We start from the raw sequence: 17,078 nt of genomic DNA, 5'->3' as shown, positions 1-17,078 counted from the left end.
TTGTAGAGTTTGCTTAAATTATTTGTTAGACTAAGAAATAAAAAAAGATAGCAAGTTAGAAAATGCTCCTTTCCTTAGAATTTGTATAGGGTTCCCCAACCCCATCCCAGTTTTTCTGCTAAGTGTGGGTATTAAAGGCCAGCGCCACCACCACCAGGCTTGGATAAGGCTTTTAAAGGCATGGAACTACCTCTGAAGTCCCTTTGAATTTTAAGAAATTTATGAGTCTTAAAGTGTTGATTCAAGGGAAGTTTAAACTGTGTTTTTAAAAAATATTATATGTAGAATTTTAAAACTTTCTAAAAACACATTTTTATGACTTTCCCTTTCCTATCAATATTAACTAAATTATTTGCTTTCTGGAAAATGAGCTATTACACAGAGTGCTTGATTTAATTACTGAACAGCCATTGTTACTGATAAGATTGAATCTTGCATAGTTTCATAATACAAAGCCTAAACGAAAAGTCTGAAAGCTCGGTGCATAGTTGGTTTCAGATTTCCTTTTTATGTCACTATGTAAGTTAATTGTTGTAGCTTAGACAAGACCTAGTCTCATGAGACCTGGTCTGCTCAGTGCCTGGTAAGTGTTAGGCTCACAGCAAGTATATATTTGATAAAGATACGTCCGAATGAGTCAGCTTTGTTATTGGGCATGCCTATAAAGATAAATGAGTTAGTTTAAAAGTAGGGTTATCTTCTGTAGGATCCAGTTTTATTTATGATTTTCTAATTTCCTCAGTATTTCCTGACTTTTAAGATGTTGCTGTTGTATAGAAATGTTAGTGCAAATTGTAACTGTGGCTGTTTTGGTTTTAGGTGCACACACTTCATTCACTAGCAGCTTCACTTTCTGCATCAATTTACCAAGCATTATGTGACAGTCATAGCTACAGGTAAAAATAACAAATCAATAAAGAAACCACCCCAAATAGTTTTAATAGAGCAAAACATTCACTTGCTCCAGACTTTTATAGGATTCTTTTTCTTAGGGCTGAAAATAATTCCCTAGTATAAATGACATGTGTACTTTAATGGATAAAATAGACCCAGAGAGAAAATAATAATTAGCTGGTTAGTTTAGATGTCACCTAGTAACAAAAGAGAAATATAGATTATGACAAGAAATAATGTGAGTGATCCTAATAACTGTCTTTGATTTCCTTGAAGGAAGATTGTGATCACAGTGTTTTATACTAGAGATCCCTAGTCCCTCAGAGGTCACGCTCTGAAGCCAGTCAGCTTTTACGTGGTTAACTGGTTTTCAGTTGAAATTTTAAAAAAAAAAAAAAACTTGGAAAAGATACATGCTTAAAAGTTACTAGTTTAACTTATACTTTTATGTGTGATGTAGAAGTCAATTGATGGTATCAGTTTTGTTTGTTTATGCCATACTGGGGATCAACTGTAGGCCATTGTACCTGGTGTGCAGACATGTTCCACCCCTAAGTTATACATTCCCAGACCTCTGCTTTTAGTAACAGGGGTCAGCAAGCTTCCCAAGCTGGAACTCACTCTGTAGCTCGGGCAGACCCTGAACTTGTGGTCCTCATGTCTCATCTTCCTAAGTAACTGAGATCACAGGTCTGCACTACTATGCTAGCCAGTTGATATCAATTAAAAATACCAGCCTGGTCTACAAGAGCTAGTTCCAGGACAGGCTCTAAAGCCACAGAGAAACCCTGTCTCGAAAAAAAACCAAAAAAAAAAAAAATAATAATTTTAGTTTTTCTAAATATCAAATTGCCTGTATCTGTTTATACATTGCATTTTAATGATTAGAATGGCATAAGTTGTAAGAAATGGAACAACTTGGAAGGATGACCTAGATTGAAATGAAGTACACTAATAAATGAAAAAATTTAATAGAAATATATTTACATGAGCCTTGACTTTTTCTTAGAAAGGTAGCTGCCCTTTATGGGAACATTTGATTTTAAAATAAGGAGTTACTCCCTCAGAAATGGTCTGCACTCTGTTTTTATCCTAATTAGCCCATACTTAAATGACTCCAAGGATTAAAAATTATAAGCAAGGAAGAAAAATTTGGTTTAGCTGACACTGTCATCAAATATCTGTAGATAAATTGTTTCCTATTAGTCCCTTGCTAAGCTGGCACCGAATGAGGTTTCAGATACATTGCTTTGAAGTGTACGTTTTTAGGCTCAACTATGACTTACTCTTTGCAGCCAGCTCTGCCTTTTGCTTTTGTATTTCCTCCATTTCCATGAAGCTCTTTAGAGAAGGGAATCAGTTTTGAGAGGCATTGGTCTTAGATTTAGATAATTCGCTGGCTTTTAGCTTACCTTCTGAATATACAGTTATGCTTAAAAGTTTTGCAGAGCTAAGAATTAGTAAACTCAGACCCTGAATTATTGTCTTCTGTGTCTCCAGGTAACATTGACCTCCAACTTTAGAAATTGAGCACAAGTAGAAAGTGTCTTAAAATATTAAGAAGCTTCTGAAAAGCACTAAAATTGTCTGCCCAGGGTAGTAGTGAAAATGAGTGTTTTGTTTTAGAAGACTATCAATAAACATTTTAATTAGTTTAAAGAACATTCTAAAATAAGTTCTCATTGCAAAAGTGAATTCAGTGTTAAAAGCTTTTGATTTTTCATAATCATCTAAGATAGATTTATGTAAAGTACATGTTCACTACCTCTCCCAATGCAGTAACTGTACCTGTTTGTTTTAGCAGTCAGACGGAAGGAAATCAGTTCACAGGAATAGCTTATCAAGGGCTTCTTTTAAGTGATCGGCGACGACTAAGGACAGAAAGTATCGAAGAGCATGCGACACCAAACTCAGCTCCAGCTCAGTGGCCTGGTGAGAATTTCATGGGTGGTGTGTTGTGGAGGGAGTGGGTTTTTCCTTTCAAATCCTTTTGTAGTTAAAAGAACTTACATTTACTTATTTATTGTGTGTGTGTGTGTATGTGTGTGTAGGGGGTCACTTACGGCACACATGAAAGTTAGAGCCCAGTCAGCTCTCTGTTTTCACCTTGTCAGTCTTGGGGATCAAGATCAAGATCAGGTTGGTCATGCTGCAGTAAGCACCTTTTGCCACTGAGGCATCTTACTGTCCTTAGAATTAAAAAATACTTTGTATATGTGCATGTATTTCTGTTAAAGGGTTAGAAGACAACCTTGGCAGTTGGCCTTGATCATCTGCCTTCTTTGAGAAAGGATCTCTTTGTTGTTCAATGCTGTGTCCCAGGCTAGCTAACTATAGCACAAATAAGAAAAACCTAGAGACAGATACTAAGGTTCAAGCTGAAGATCAGAAAAGCAAAGCAGCCAGTCCACTGGAGAACTCTTACCTCTATGAAATATTCAGATATATTTCTCTCTAATGTTGGTACCACCACTGCCAGGCCTCTATGGCTAACTGTGTGGCTGCTGGGATTAAATGTGTGTGCCACTACTGCCTGGCCTGTATGCCTGACTAGAGTACCTATCTTTGCATTCTGATCTTTGGGCAAGCTTTATTTATTAAAACACAAATATCACTTTATTTCTTCTTTTTCTATCTAAAATAAAAGAAAGCTATAAAATGAGAAAAACTATATACAATAAGTACAATAATAATCTATAATATATACAGGCAATAAATATATCAACAATGTCTAGCTCATTTTCATTTCACAAATTCAGAGAAAATACCTTATTATCTATCCTATCTTTGTGAGTCCAAAGTCTTGTACCAAATTTGTTTTCTGCCATATCTTATATTACCATTCCAAACTATCTTTTGATATCTCTTAATCTTATACACTTTATACTTCTTTAATGAATTTCTTTTCTGAGTCCCATAAACAAGGAATACTATAACGGTCTAGTCTTCAATTACCTCAGAGACTCAAGAAGGAAAGCAGGAAGTGTAAGCAAGCGATTTCCAAAAAATGTGAGAAATAACAGAAACATGGCTGCCTAGCCAGTCATTCAAAGGTCCTCTGCAGCACTGGGACGTCTGTCATCAGCCTGAAGGCCTAAAATATTTGAATATATGAATATATGAAGCGAGATTTTTGAAGGACTGTCCCGTCTTGTCTTGACAAGGTTTGGGAGCTATACTCTCTTTTGTCCAGTTAGGGCAGCACACTCTCATCAGTCAAGACAAGGGCATTTCCTTGCCCAGGGGCTTACTTTTGCCTCAAAGAAAGTAAAAATCTGTGTGGAGTTTCTTCAATGCCCATTATCTTCTCTGAAGTAGATTGGTGCTGCCGAGAGCAGACATGTCTCATTGTCATTAAAAAGAAGAACAACAACAACCTAGGTTATTAAAACACCTTAAATGCCATATTCTGTAGATCTCTGAAGTGTTTGAAAATGACCTATGTATTTAAAATATATCTTTTTGACCTTGGTGGGAGCCCACTGACTCTGGCCTGACAGTGGGGAACTACAATAGGACTAAACTAGGCTCTCTGAATGTGGGTAACAGTTGTATGGCTGGGGCAGATTGTGAGTGAGACCAGGATATCCCTTCTGCTTGTACCGACTTTTTGGAATCCACTTTCTTTGGAGGGTACCTTGCTCAGCCTAGATATAATGGGGAGGGCCTTGGTCCTGCCTCAAAGCAATGTACTAGACTTTGGTGACTTCCCATGGGAAGTCTTACCCTCTTAGGAATAAATGGGGTGTAGGGTGAGGGGGAAGGTGGAGGAAGCAGGAGGGGAGAGAATGGGAACTGGGATTGGTATGTAAAATGAGAAAAGATAGTTTTTTAAAAAAAATAAATAAATACATATATAAAGAAAGCATACCTAATATGACTATAAGTTTAATTATAATAGGTAACTAATTACTAACCTGCATTTCCTTATTATCCTGAACAGTTGGTAATAATAACTTTCAAGAACTAGAACTTTGCATTACGTTGTTAAATGAGCTGTATAGGTGCAATACCTTGAACAAGATTAGAAACAAATGTACATTATGTTTTAACAAAGTTAATCTCAATTTTGTATTAAGATACAAAATTTGCTTACAATATACAAAAGTCCAATCCAATATAAAATATTTAAACATAGTATTTGCTTTTTAAAAATAGATTTAATAATTACCTTTTTATCTTATCTTTATCCTCCCTTTTTTCTCTTTAGAGTAGATTCAATAATCTACCCTTTTATCCTATCATATCCCCTTTCTCTCTCTTTTTAAAACAAGAACTCTGTTCACTTTCCTCCTGACTGTAACCAATAACAGATTGTAACCGCCCCCCCTAAACAATGACAAATATCCATAACCCAGAGAAAGACCAAAAACCACCCATCACACCTCTTGGGAATATGAACATCATATTCTTACATTCACTTCTTGCTGTCTGGGGGCAATGGCATCTTTAGGGCACACTAAAAAGAAAAAGTTGGGCTAATTGTCAAGTCTGGGGAGAGGTAGGTGTATCATTGTTGTCCAGTTTCTACCTAATGGGAAAGTGCAGGGCTTGTCTCAAGTCCTGGCTAGAGCAGTCTGTGAGGCTGGATCATCTCAGCCAGGGACCTCAAACTTGTTCAGAGCAGTTTGTAGTCCAAAGCCAATCTTTAGGTGGTGTTTTTCATCTTAGTGATGTTATCATGGGCCTGGAGGAATCATCATTGTGGGGTAATTTATTTATGGGGGTCTTTATTATCCCTTTCTATTTATTTAACATATCCTTTAGAACTCAGTTTTATCTTTCTATAACTGCCTGACCTGTAGGAGTCTGTGGTATATCTATAATATGCTTTATATTATTTTTTTTAAAAAAAACTTTCATTTTCTTAGTGACATATGCTGAGTATTGTCTGTCTGTATTTGTACAAGTATACCCATGATGGCCATAACTTCTAGCTAATGTGATTACCAAATCTGCCTTTTCTGAACTCAAAGCAGTTGCCCTTTGAAAATATGAATAGGTATCAATGGTGTGGTTTACATATTTTAATTTTCCAAATTCTACAAAATTCCACTTGCCAAATTTCATTCCTTTTAGTATGCTTTGGGTTACTTTTTGCAGGTAGTGGATTTTGGTTGTATAAGAATCAAGTAGGACATTTCCTTATAATTTGCTTGACCTTTTTTTAAACCTTTGCTATTGACAGGATTTTTTTTATGAAATTCTGAGGGCATCAGCACATTTCCAATTGATCGATTTCTGGATTACTTTGTGCTATAGGAACTGGCAGAACCATATGGGATTGGATTGTGTTATGTATATGATATGTGATGATTTCTATTCCTGGTTGTATCTTGTAACTGAATAAATAATAAAGTCGATTCTGTATCATCTGGTATAAATTCAGCAGTTTCAATATGCAAAACAGCTCTTTCTGCATACTGCATGTTGATAACTGTTGAGAAGTTCTTTAAAATCCATTAGTACCATGAGAATAGCATATAATTTTTTTTTTTTTTTTTTTTTTTTTTTTTTTTTGGTTTTTCGAGACAGGGTTTCTCTGTGGCTTTTGGTGCCTATCCTGGAACTAGCTCTTGTAGACCAGGCTGGCCTCGAACTCACAGAGATCCGCCTGCCTCTGCCTCCCGAGTGCTGGGATTAAAGCATATAATTCTTTTTGACAGAATCATAAGGACTTTGATCCACTTTACTTAAGTTTTCTGATTTGTAATCTGCCTTTCATGATTTATTTGTTCCAGTATAGAATGTAGGGGCTCCAATTATTCGTGTTTCCTGTATAATGTGAGGAAGAATCCAGCTATTTCTTTTCCTAAATTGAATTCTCTTGCTTTTGGGATATTTGCTGTTAATCTCTCCCAAAAAATTACTATAATTTCTTTGTCAGAATTCACTTTCTTCCCATAATTTGCCAATTTTACAATTATTAAAAGGTACTATAGTCCCTGCTGGGTCTATTCCTGCTAATTGATGAAGTCTCAATTTTCTTTTCAGAATCAACTCAGGGACCTTTTCCACATAAGTTTGTAATTTTTTACTCAGTTTATGTAATAAAAAGATCCATTCTGAGATAGTATCTTCCCTCTGCATTAAAATTCCTGTAAGGGAATGCGTGGAGGGAAATATGACCAGAATACAATTAAGCTTCAGATCCATACAATCCACATGTGCCTTCTGTAATTTCTTATCTATCAAAGCCAATTCTCTCTCAGCTTCAGCTGATGATTTCCTGGGACTATTTACCATCTTATCACCATGTAAGGTTTTGTTTAAATTAATCAGTTCATCAGGCTTTATCCCAGTTGTGGGCTGTAGATTGAAAAAGTCTCCTAGCAATCTTTGGAAGTTATTAAAAGTCTGCAATTGATCTCTCCTAATATGTACCTTTTGGGGTCTTAATTTTTTGTAAACCTGTTTTATAACCTAAATAATTAATAGAATCTACTTGTTGTATTTTTTCAGGAGCAATTTGTAATCCCCAACAAGGCAAAATTTTCTTTACTTCAAGCATTTCATTGGGGCTGGCTTACAGGTCAGAGGTTTAGTCCATTATTATGATGACAGGAAGTATGGCAGCATGCAGGCAGACATGGTGCTGGAGAGGTAGCTGAGAGTTCTACACCCAGAATAGCAAGCGAAAGGAAGAGAATGTAACACTGGGCCTGGCATGGACTTCTGAAACCTCAGAGTCCACCCCCAGTGATACACTTCCTCCAAAAGGCCATACCTTCTAATAGTGCCATTTCTTATGAGCCTGCAAGGCCATTTTCATTCAAACTACCATGGCTATGAAGTTGAAATTCTGCTGTAAGGAAGAGTTTTCCTTTCTCCTCTGTAGTCTATAACTGACCTGTTTTATGGCTAAATGGCTTTTACTTCATGCAATAGATTATAATTCATTTTTCCTAATTATTTTGATACTTATAAAATGCTGTTTTATAGAGAATAGGTACTTAATTTAAACTGCAAATATGTGTGCCTTTTTTCTTTTTGTACTTTGTACTGATTTTTTTATGATATTCTATGCTGTTACAGGTGTGAGCTCACTTATTAATCTCTTGAGTTCTGCCCAAGATGAAGACCAGCCAAAATTGAATGTTTTGTTGTGTGAAGCTGTTGTTGCTGTTTACTTAAGTTTACTGATACATGCACTTGCCACAAATTCCTCCAATGAATTGTTTCGGCTTGCAGCCCACCCATTAAATAATCGAATGTGGGCTGCTGTTTTTGGAGGGGGCGTGAAACTTGTTGTGAAGCCTCGGAGACAATCAGAAAGTATTGCAGGTAAGATAAATATGATACAAATTTGTATATAAATAACTTCCAAAGTTACAATAAGATTTTGAATGTCTTAGCTATTTACCTTAAGAATGTAGTAGGTTTTTTTTTTTTTTTAGGAAAATAAATAGCTAAAATTAGAATAAAGTTAGAATTTTTTCCTTTCTTTTTATAGAAGTAATATTTTTGTTGTTGGAAAACCAGAACATGTTTGAAGAGAATAAGAAACAGCAATAAAGGTAACAGTAAGGGAGGGCCAGTGTAGAGAAAATGAGGTCATTGAAGATGTGAGGAAGGGCTGGGCGGTGGAGGCGCACACCTTTAATCGCAGCATTCAGGAGGCAGAGGTGTGCCGATCTCTGTGAGCTCAAGACCAGCCTGGTCTACAAGAGCTAGTTCCAGGACAGGCTCCAAAGCTGCAGAGAAACCCTTAAAAAAACAAAAGAAAAAGAAAAGAAAAGAAAAGAAAAGAAAAGAAAAGAAAAAAGAGAGGAAGGAAAGAAGGAAGGAAGGAAGGAAGGACGGACGGACGGACGGACGGAAGGAAGGAAGGAAGGAAGGAAGGAAGGAAGGAAAAAGAAAGCAAAGGCTGTATGGAAGTCCCCAGTGTTGTCATTGCAGTTGGCTTCAGATTAAATTTATAGTCATGTAAATACAGTTTTAAAAATTCCAGGTGTGTAGCCAGGCAGGTGGTGGTGGTGCAGGCCTTTAATTCCAAGAGAGGTGGAGGCAGGCAGATTTTTGTGAGTTTGAGGCCAACCTGGTCTACAAAGTGAGTTTTAGGACAATCAGGGCTACACAGAGAAACCCTGTCTTGAATAAAACCAAAAAAAAAAAAAAAAAAACCGTGTGTGTGTGTGTGTGTGTGTGTGTGTATTTTCTTCATTATGGTCAAGAATATATTTTTTTTAATCCCACTTTTTAAGCTTGTGGGATAAGGGGAGGGAAGTTTTTTTCCTTAAAACGTAGAAAGCACCTTAATTCATCTACAGAACAGGAATGGTTATATTACAGACAAGGAATAAGTGGCATGAAGAATTTAAATGATGCATTTTTACCTCTGTCCTAATGCCTATGTTTAGTTCAGGTGTGGTGAGGGATGTGATCTCACCAGCTCCTGTTGCTTCCACCCTTCTTTAGTCCTGCGTAATTGTAGCACATTTTAAATTTAAAAATTTTTCTCCTAAATCACATTGTTTGTTTGTTTATGGTAGATATGAGATACTTCCTGTCAGTGCTGAGGAGCAAACCCTGTGCTTTGTGCCCATTAAGTAAGCGTTCGCCCACTGAGCTTCCCTTTCCTTCTTGTGTTAATGCGTTCCATTAAGTTGTCTAGGTTTCAAACTTCTGAGAGTGCCTTCATCTTTGTATCCACTCATTCCCTAAATGTGCTATCTTTCGGGGACTGTTCTAGTCTGGGGTGTGAGAAGATCAAGACAAGCAGGGGCAGTACGAAGAGAACGGTGAGGAGGGGATAGGACCACTTTAGTGAGGGTGGTGAGATGTGTTTCTGATCAGGTTACGTTTGCAGCGGATCCCTAGGGAGGTCTATGATTTCACCATCTAGATGACCAGGATCAGAGCACTCTGGGCAGATGGAAGGAACAGTGAGCAAAGGAAAGACCGAATTTCCTTTCTAAGAAGCCATCAGAGTTGTGATCAATGGGAGAGTGGTGTTCATGGTGAGGTTGGAGGAGCAACTGGGAATATCAGGGTTTTGTGAATCATGATATAGACTTGAGTTTCTGCTCTATGGAAAGAGAGAGAGTGATGGAGGATTTTAAGTAGTGACAGGCTTTGGTTTTCTGAAGAGGCACTCTTGCTACTTTGTGGAGAATCAGCTATGCAGCAGAATAAAAGTAGGGGTCCTGGGAAGGATGCTTTGATAATTGTGGGCTACCACCAAGTATAAGTGGATAAGTAACCCATGCCTATGCAAGCCAGCTTAATTAAACTCATTGGATTGTACACACATAAGCAAAAAGGAATGACACCAGGTGTGGTCATGCATACCTTTAATCCCATCACTTGGGAGTCAGAGGCAGGTCCATCTATGTTCCTGAGACCATTTTAGATATTAATAGCGAGCTCCATACCAGCCAGGGCTACATAGTGAGATCTTGTCAAAAAAAAAAAGGCATGAAGCAGAAGAGGAGAATTAGCAGAGTGGGAGGTGGTCAAGAACAGTCATGGAGGGTGAAACTGGCTGTTCTTCTAGAGGACCTGGGTTCAATTCCCAGCACCCACATGGCAGCTCACAGCTGTCTGTAATTCCTGTTCTAGGGAATCTGACACCTTCCTACAGACATACATGCAAGCAAAACACCAGTGCATGTGAAATAAAATAAAAATTAAAAAAAATCTTTAAAAACCCATTAGAATATGTAATACATGTTTATGGATAAAAATAAGTAGGTGAATAGTGTGATATTTACATCCAGTAGAGGGTTTCTCAGCCTAAAACAGAATGAACTACTAATATATACTGTAATGCACATGAGCCTTGAAACTTAGGTCAAAAGAAACCAGGCATACAGAGCACATGTTACTAACTCTGTGCGACATGTCTAGAGTGGACACAGAAGGGCCTGTGGGTCCACCTGTGATGTCACTGCTTTTGAACTGCATTAAGTGGGCACTGTACAGCATTATAAATGGAGGAGACACCACTGAGTTGTATACTTTTTCTTTTCTTTGGTCTTTTAAGACAGGGTTTCTCTGTGTAGCTCTGACTGTCCTGGAACTCACTTTGTAAACCAGGATGGCCTTGAACTCACAGATATCCCCCTGTCTCTGCTTCCCAAGTGCTGGGATTGAAAGTATATGACACCACTGGATAGCTCTGTTTTATCTTAGGTTTATAGATTTATAAACTAATACAAGCAGGTTAAAGTTGGTAATATTCTGGATGTGCTTTGAAAAATATGGCTGTTGGATTTGTTCTGTTTGTAGCTCTTCCATATCCAATTATTTCTTAAAGTACTATGATATTTCTTTATGTACAATTCTTCCTCTGGTGTTTACCATTTACCATACTAGTTCATATCTTTCTCACACCATTTTCTACTTCCCTCTTAATGAACCAAGCAAAGTGTTCCTCACATGGGACTAGCTTAAGAAGCTTTAGTGAAAACTGCCCATAAGGTAAGCACCTAGTATCAGGTCCACAGACTGGCTCTGGTCTGATCTACAAGTTGGCCTTGTTATGACTCCGGTGATAGCTCTTGTCTACTACACAAGTGCTTTACCCATCATTTACATAGTCTCCTTTGACCATTTATTCTGGTTGCTTTTTCTCCTTTCCTTTGTGCTTCTGCTATTTTAAAAAGATACTCTGTATACCCTTATTTATACTCTACATGTTCTTGAAACAGTTTTGGTTTTTCATTGTTTTGTTTGTTGTTGTTGTTTGTTTTTGAGTCAGGGTGTCTCACTGTGTCACTCTGACTGTCCTGGATTTTATTAGATGAGGCTGGCCTTGAACTTAGAGATCTTCCTGCCTCTGGCTCCCAAGTGCTGGGACTAAAAGTGTGCTCCACTACACCCAGATCTTGAATCAGTTCTTGAACTCACAGTCATTCACTCAGTCACTCTTGGAAATACTTACAGAGTATGCCATTTCTTTAATGCATCTTTAAAAATAATTGTGTGTGTGTGCACGCACACATGTACCTGACTGCAAGTGCCCATAGAGCCCAGAAGTGTGGTCAGATCCCCAGGAGCTGAACGAATGTATAGTTGTGAGCTGCCTGAAATTGGTTCTGGGAGCCAGATTTGGGGGCCTCTGTGAGAGTAGTGTTCTTATCTGCTAAGCCATCTCTCTGGTTCCTCTTAATGTATCTTAAGGGATTTACTTAAGCCAATAAATAGTCTGTATAGCAAGTAACTTCATTGGATGATGTCCACCTGCTTTTTTGCCATAACTCTTTGCCATGGAATATTGATACACTGTAACCAGGAAAGTTTAAAATTATTCTAGAATATTGCATGGCAAGAGGAGGAGCAGAAGAAAGGTTAAGTCTATAAACTAATGCTGACCTTTAATTCTCATTCAGCACCTCCTGTTCCTGCTGAAGACATAGATAAACACCGAAGGAGATTTAACATGAGAATGCTGGTCCCTGGAAGGCCTGTAAAAGATGCTACCCCACCACCAGTGCCTGCAGAAAGACCGTCTTACAGAGAAAAATTTATTCCTCCAGAACTTAGTATGTGGGATTACTTTGTTGCAAAGGTAAGGAGTATGAAGTGTGCAGACTTTAAATGTTTCTGTTTTATTGACTCTCGAATATGTGTCACATCCAAATGATTGATGGAAGAGCTTTTGGTTCAGTCACCGCAGTTTAGAAATTTAATCTCTCAAGTCCAGAAACCAAATAAATAGTCCTAGAAAATTTAGCAATATTGTAGGAGGAGCTGCGGGCTGTGTCCTGCCGCCGGGCTCCTGACCACTGGCTAGCTTTACACCCGAAATAATTACACGGAAACTGTATTCTTTTAAACACTGCTTGGCCCATTCGTTTCAGCCTCTTATTGGCTAATTCTCATATCTTGCTTTAACCTATATTTAGTAATCTGTGTAGCACCACGAGGTGGTGTCTTACCAGGAAGGATCTTAGCCTGCATCCATCTCAGTGAGGAGAGCTATGGCGTCTGCCTCACTGCCTTCTTCCCAACATTCTGTTCTGTCTACTCCACCCACCTATGTTCTGACCTATCAGGCCAAGCAGTTTCTTTATTAATTAACCAGTGAAAGCAACAGATAGACAGATGACCCTCCTCCATCACAATATCAAATGACAATAGATGAGAATAGTGCTAGAAAATTTAGTGATTATCAAATGATAATAGATAAAAGAATTAAAGTCATATGGAACTTAGGAAAAACTAGAAGTCAGTTTATTAACATATTACAGACTCATCTTTTTAAGTTGATGGGGATTCTTGTTTATTCTGAGTCTTCTCCTGTTATCACTAGTTATCTTGCTCAGCATCAATTAGAGGATTAATCAGGCTGTGGTGAGGTGCCATGACATCTTTGTTTCTCCAAGCAGAGAAGACTTGTATAAAGATCAGCGTACTCATGGTGATGCCTACGCTGTTAGCCTGTCTTCTACAGTATTGGTGCATGCAAATATGACACTTGCTGGATTTCCTCTTTTGTGTGAACTAACACTGTAGTCACCTTATTGTTCATGCCAATAAGACCTCATAGTGTTTTGTTTGCTTGTCTGGTTTTTTTTTTTTTTTTTTTTTTTTTGAGACAGGGTCTCACAATGTAGCCCTGACTGTCCTTAAATTCAGTAAGTATACCAGGCTGACCTTGAACTCAGAAATCCTTCTGCCTCTGCCTTCTGAGTGGTAGGATTAAAGGCATGCACCGCCACCGCCTGGGTTACTGAAGCATTGAACATCCTGTTTCTTTGTATGCTATGTTGCTCTTAGAAATAGCTTTTGAAACATTGTTATCTTAGAAATTTGGATTATTTAGTTGTCTGCAAAGTATGCCCCAGAGTAGCAGCGTCTGAGTAATGCAGGCTCTAGGGCCCCACCTTTTCAATTAAAGATTTCTCCTTGCCATCTCTAAAGCCTTTTGCATCATCACTGTAAACAGTGACAAGATTGAGATTTGTAAATGGTAATATGCCAACCTATTTTCATTTTAGGATGTTTTCTCATGACTAATAGAAGGTTATGAAAATTTAGAAAATGCAAAGACATACTAAGAAAAAAATATGCCAGGAAATGGCACATCTATATTTCCACTCAGAAAGTAGGAGCAGGAAATAGCGAATTTGAGACTGGCTTTGTGTTTCACTTTTTAAATTAACATTATAAGGCAAACAATTTTTATAACATTAAAAACATGTAGCTAGCTAGGTGTGGTGGTGCATACCTTTAATCCTAGCACTCCCAAGGCAAGCGGATCTCTGAGTTTGAGACTAGCCTGGCCCACATAGCTGTTTTTAACCAGTCAGGGATATATAATGAGACCCTTTCTCAAGAAAGAAAGAAAGAAAGAAAGAGAGAGAGAGAGAGAGAGAGAGAGAGAGAGAGAGAGAGAGAGAGAGAGAGAAAGGAAAAGAAAAGAAAGCCATATAATTATCATTAAAATTTTTCTGTTATGGAAGCTTCAAATATATACAAAAGAAAAAATAATTTCTAAATCCTTATCTATCATCTAGTTTCAAAAATTGTTAATTTGCTGGACAATTATTTTTCATTTTACCTTTGTTTACCATTGATGGGTTAGAAGCAAATGTAGAACTCATGAAATTTCATTCATAAATGTTTTCATAAGTGTTTTCGAACACATGGTCTTGCTGTGTAGCCTTGTGTAGACTACTTTGAACTTGCCTCAGTCCTCCTGTCCCCACCTCATAAATCCTCAAATTATAGGTATTTCCCCTCATACCTGGACAGTATTTAATTTTTACAGTGAATTTTGGAGCTTTCTTTGCTAGCCAGGATACCTGAGTTAACTTCCTAGAGTTTGCATGGAGAGGAAGGAAAGATCCATCTTCACACACTGTCCTCTGACTATGACATGCATGCATACACATGATAATTTTTTAAAAGCTGCTTGATAAATGGCTCTGGAGGATGGCGGCAGGATGGCTCATTGTGACAAGGCATTTGCTGCTAAATGGTGGCCAAATTCAAGCCTCAGGACCCACACGGTGGGAGGAGAGAACTTGTCCTTTGACTTGTCTTATGTGCCATAGTCCACATGTTCCCACACACATGCATACACCCACATAAAATAAATACATGAATTTTTTATTTTATTTTATTGGCTTTTTGAGACAGGGTTTCTCTGTAGCTTTGGCATCTGTCGTGGAACTAGCTCCTGTAAACCAGGCTGGCCTCAAACTCAAAGAGATCTGCCTGCTTTTGCCTCCTGAGTGCTGGTTTAAAGGCATGTGCCACCACAGCCCGGGTTTTTTGGGTTTTTTTTTTTTTTTTTTTTTTTTTTTTTTTTTGGTAAAGAGTGTTTTAAAGCTAGATTTGGTGGCACATAGCTGTAATCCCTGCACTGGTACTAGGAATGTGGGCACAAGGGGGTGCCAGTTTGAAACCACCTGTGCTGTCCTTACAAAACAGACAGGCAGCAACAGTCAAAGAGCAGATTTTTTTTTTTAAAGACGTATGTCACCACACACAGCTTTTAAAGACAATTATGTGTATAGATGTTTTGTCTACATGTGTGGCTGTTAGCACATGCATGTAGTGTCTAAGGAGGCCAGAAGAGGGTGTCAAATCTACTGGAAGTGGCATTGCAGGTAGTTGTGAGCCACCATGTGGGTGCTGGGAATCAAACCCAGATTCTCTAGGAGAGCAGCTTGTAGTTTTAACCACTGAGCCACCTCTCCAGACCAAAAAGAGCATATTTTGAAAAGAATCACACTAGCATTATTTTAAATAGCATCAAGTATCCATCATGTATACTTTTCCTTTGTATCTTAAATGTTTTTATATAGTTGACTTTGAAAGTTAGGATCCAAAATAAGATTCATACATTGCATTTTGCTGCTATGTCTTAGTCTTTGTCTTTGTTGTGGTGGGGATCTTATGTAATCTATCTAGTTTTTTTTTTGAGATAAATGGGTCATAGGATGTGGCAATGGGGTCCTCCAGTGATACTATCTAGAGGGATGCCAAAAATGTATTAGTAGTTCCGTCTTTATAACTACCAGGTGTAGGAAGGAAAGGAAGTCCTTGACTGACACCTTCATAGAGGTGTGATGGAGAAGTAAGATAAGAGAGGAATCCTTTAAGCAGGAAATGATTCTATCCTTCCAGAAGCAGGCATAAGTTAAAAGGGTAGCTTAACATTATAAGACCTGTGTAGAAAGCCAGGGAAATGCAGAGCAGAGGACATTTGCAATGCCTGGATTAAAACTCATTGGAAATGTCTTTGTTAAGCTCACTGCAGAATCTATTCTTTGTACTGTTTCTTCGGGCTTTTTTGTTTTGTATTTTGTTGTTGTTCTTCGTGGCTGAACTAGAGAGTATTGAGCCCAAGACTTAACTTGCAGGCCTGTCATAGCCATCGGAGTAACTGTAATCACAGTATGAGGTCTCAATTAGATGGCTTCTAAAGCCCTGGAGTTTGGTCAACTGTTCTGTCCTCAGAGAAACTGCTTTGGTCCTGTCATGGTTACCACATTCTATTGGGAATTTTATTCTTTTTTTTTTTTAATTTTATTTTTAATTTTTTTAAATTATATTTAAAAATTGCCATCTCCTTCCCTCCTCCTCCCCCTTCCCTCCCCTCCCCTCCACCCACACCCCCACTCCCTCCCTCTTGAGGCCAAACAGCCATCAGGGTTCTCTACACTATGTTGAGTCCAAGGTCCTCCCAACTTCCCCCAGGTCCAGGAAGGTGAGCAACCGAACTGACAAGGCTCACACAGAGCCCGTCCATGTCGTAGAGACCAAGCCCATCGCCATTGTCTTTGGCTCCTCGGTCAGCCTCCACCATCAGCTACCCTCAGAGAGTCCGATTTGGTTGCATGTTCCATCAGTCCCATTCCAAGTGGACTTGGTGGTCTCCCATTAGTTCTGTCCTGCCGTCTCAGTGGGTGAACGCGTCCCTTATGGTTCTGACTTTCTTTCTCATGATCTCTCTCCATCCGCTCCTCATCAGAACTTTGGGAGCTCAGTCCGGTGCTCCAATGTGGGGCTCTGTCTCTATCTCCATCCATTGCCAGGTGAAGGTTAAGGCTCACAGTGAGCCCGTCCATGCTGTAGGGTTCACATTCATTGCCGTTGTCCTTGGTTTCTCAGTCCTCCTCCACCGTCAGCCACATTCAGAGAGCGCGGTTTGGTCCCCTGTTCCATCAGTTCCATTCCAACTGGACTTGGTGGTCTCCCGTTAGATCTGTCCCACTGTCTCAATGGGT

The 17,078-nt window shown here is 38.6% G+C and overlaps 1 protein-coding gene across 4 annotated transcripts in view; it reads left to right on the top strand.

The window, feature by feature from the left end:
• Positions 1–17,078, top strand: part of Dmxl2 (Dmx like 2) — a 130,630-nt gene that overhangs the window by 92,176 nt on the left and 21,376 nt on the right. For 3 of the 4 annotated variants that reach the window (XM_038324524.2, XM_038324522.2, XM_038324526.1), the window contains 4 exons: positions 820–896; positions 2,696–2,826; positions 7,930–8,178; positions 12,228–12,406. In XM_038324524.2, the coding sequence (XP_038180452.1) occupies positions 820–896; positions 2,696–2,826; positions 7,930–8,178; positions 12,228–12,406 (636 nt within the window). The remainder of the gene's footprint in view (positions 1–819; positions 897–2,695; positions 2,827–7,929; positions 8,179–12,227; positions 12,407–17,078) is intronic. The other variant, XM_038324523.2, reaches the window with a different exon arrangement.

The sequence above is a fragment of the Arvicola amphibius genome, chromosome 3 (genome assembly GCF_903992535.2).
Source record: "Arvicola amphibius chromosome 3, mArvAmp1.2, whole genome shotgun sequence".
Lineage (NCBI taxonomy): Eukaryota > Metazoa > Chordata > Mammalia > Rodentia > Cricetidae > Arvicola > Arvicola amphibius.
The sequence above is the reverse complement of the archived record's forward strand: the minus strand, read 5'-3'. Positions and strand labels throughout refer to the sequence as shown.